This window comes from Diadema setosum, chromosome 6 (assembly GCF_964275005.1).
Source record: "Diadema setosum chromosome 6, eeDiaSeto1, whole genome shotgun sequence".
Classification (NCBI taxonomy): domain Eukaryota; kingdom Metazoa; phylum Echinodermata; class Echinoidea; order Diadematoida; family Diadematidae; genus Diadema; species Diadema setosum.
Genome location: NC_092690.1, coordinates 22,911,963 through 22,914,534, shown reverse-complemented (window position 1 = coordinate 22,914,534; position 2,572 = coordinate 22,911,963). Strand labels below are relative to the sequence as shown.

The following is a 2,572-nucleotide window of genomic DNA, read 5'->3' as shown; positions in this document are numbered from 1 at the left end:
ACCACAGTACTGCAGATCTGCTAACCCTCCTCTCTCAACAATGGTCTAACACATTAGACAGAGCGAGGGAATGAAGTTCGACTGACATGACTGAATGCGCTGGACATTAAGGGAGCTTTTGACAAAGTCTGGCACAACGGTCTCTGTTCCAAGCTGGAAGGGAAGGGTATCAGAGGAAAACTGCTCAGCTGGATTGAAAGCTATCTGTCAGATAGATCAATAAAGGTTGTCTTGTCAGGCCAGTCATCTACATCCATCAATGCTTCAGTACCACAGGGATCAGTTCTGGGTCCCCTGCTGTTCTCAGTCTTCATTGACGACCTGGGTGATCTCTGTGAGAATGCCCTATATCTGTATGCTGATGACTCCACCCTGTTCTGTGAAATTAGATCATCAGGAGAAGCGGAGCCAGTTAATGCAAGCCTAAACAAAGACCTGGAAAACATGGAGCAATGGGCTTATAAATAGAGGGTGTCTTTTGAGCCAGCCGAGTGCAAGGCTCTAACAATGTCCAGAAAGAGACAACCATCAAGGGTAGACTTGCACTTTGGAAACACAAAAATCACCGAGGGAGACGAACTGGAAATACTGGGCATCACGGTTGACAAGAAGCTCACCTGGAATAAGCACATCAGGAACATTTCGTCCAGAGCTGGACAGAGACTTGGTGCTCTTAGGAGGGTAGCATCTAAACTGGATGCCCCTGGGAGAGCCACAGTGTACAAGGCCCAGATAAGAAGTATCATGGAATACGCCTCTCTGTGCTGGCTGAATGCGTCTCCTACAGTACTTCAACTACTTGATCGTATACAAAAGAAGGCCCTACGCATAATTGGAATAAATGAGGACGAGGCACGCTCCAACTTCAATATTCCTTCGCTTCACCATAGACGTCAAGTTCCAGCTGCAGTTGCCCTGTACAAAATGCAGACAGGCCTCTGCCCTCAAGACCTGAAAAAGCTGGTTCCCCCACCTTATACAACGAGAAGAGGTTTACTCGCTCTAGTGTGTCAACTCCGAGACATGCTCTCGTGGAACCAAGTCCAGAACACACTCAACTGGCAGGAGTTTTGTACACACTGCAGTCAGAGTCTGGAACAGCTATACCAGAAGACATTGTAGGCATGATTAGTGACAGAAGGTCTCAGTCATTCAAGAGTCGCGTCCACAATTATTTATTAGGCCCCACTTTTCTGTTTTTGTCATTATTCTTTTCTTAAGCTGCTGTGAACCCTTGATTAGGCCATGAGGTTGTTATGTATAGTGCACAGCATTGTATGCATGATCTTGATACTTAAAGTGTCACGCCTTGTGGACTATTGTTCACAATAGCATGTTATATTAAACAACAAAAAAACAATATGAGAGTTGTGGATTCATGACATTATCAAATCTTATGGCTTTTTAATGTGTTGAAGACTAATGGAAACATTCGAAGCTACAATTCCTTATTTGTATTTTTCTCATTATTTTCCTCAGTTTCTTGACATCATCTGATATCTAATATTTCCGATTATTTGTTTTTTATTCATCACAAAAAAAAAAAAAAACTTAATATGTAAGTGACAATTCAAAGCTATTCTGTTTGCTCTTAATGTTCTCGGTAAGTGCATGTATATGCAACGGAATTGGAATATCTTCAAATGTTATGAGATTGATTTAGACTGATAGATTTGTTTTCTCCGTTTCTGCGCAAATAAAAAATCTAATCGATTTAATAGCTTAAATTATATAGTTTTGTGTTGTTTTTGTTTTTGTTTTTTTGTTTTTTGAAGCAGGAATAGGTCCTATACTACTGTAGCCTTTTGCAAAGGCGGCTCGCAATGGAGTCTCATACGGCGGGCGGTGAACTCGCGCGCACACAGCGATCGGATGGGAGCGAGCTATAGCTACTTTAGCAACTCGCCGGTCGCGCGCTGTGTGTGCGTGTGCTGAAATTACAGCGAGCTGCCTTTGCAAAAGGCTAATTCAACTGCTGATAAAAAGTTAACCAACTGTTTTAGTCACTTCTAGGTATTTTCTCTGTCGTTGTGATCTTCTTCAATCGCTTAATATGGATCTTATTCTATTCCAGGTTGGTGCTATGGCAAGTTTCTCAAGGCAAAGTGTACATGCATATAATAAGCCAGTTCGGGGTTAGCTCATGGGCACATCGGTACAAATTACCTTTCTTCTTTCTCAGTTAATTAGGCACTCCACGAGTTTTCAAGCGAGAGAAGGTATTTCAGCTTTACCCGACGTAACAATTTGTGGAATTCATCCGTCATGTTTGTTCAAAGAAAGAATGAACTTGCGTAGACCAGGTGACCAGAATGATCCATCCAATTGGCACTTTGGAAAGCATCCATTTCATTGTTTTGCATTGAATGTATTAACAATCTTTTTCTATTGGTATTGTCAAATACCGCTTTTGCTGTCAGGTGGATGTGCTGGCAAGCGCCACTCAAAATGATCACTTGAATAATCATTACATCACAGATGCTTATCTCAGTGAATAAAAAAACCAACATGCTCCACCGGTACTGATGACCTCTTTCTGCTCATGTTCAAAGTGGAACCCCGAACTGGCTTA

At 42.1% G+C, this 2,572-nt stretch overlaps 1 protein-coding gene across 1 annotated transcript; it reads left to right on the top strand.

Moving 5' to 3' along the window:
• The first annotated feature begins 507 nt into the window (after positions 1–507).
• Positions 508–1,122, top strand: LOC140229649 (uncharacterized). The gene has a single exon (XM_072309891.1). It carries the CDS (start codon positions 508–510, stop codon positions 1,120–1,122), a length of 615 nt encoding a protein of 204 aa, XP_072165992.1.
• Positions 1,123–2,572: the final 1,450 nt, after the last annotated feature.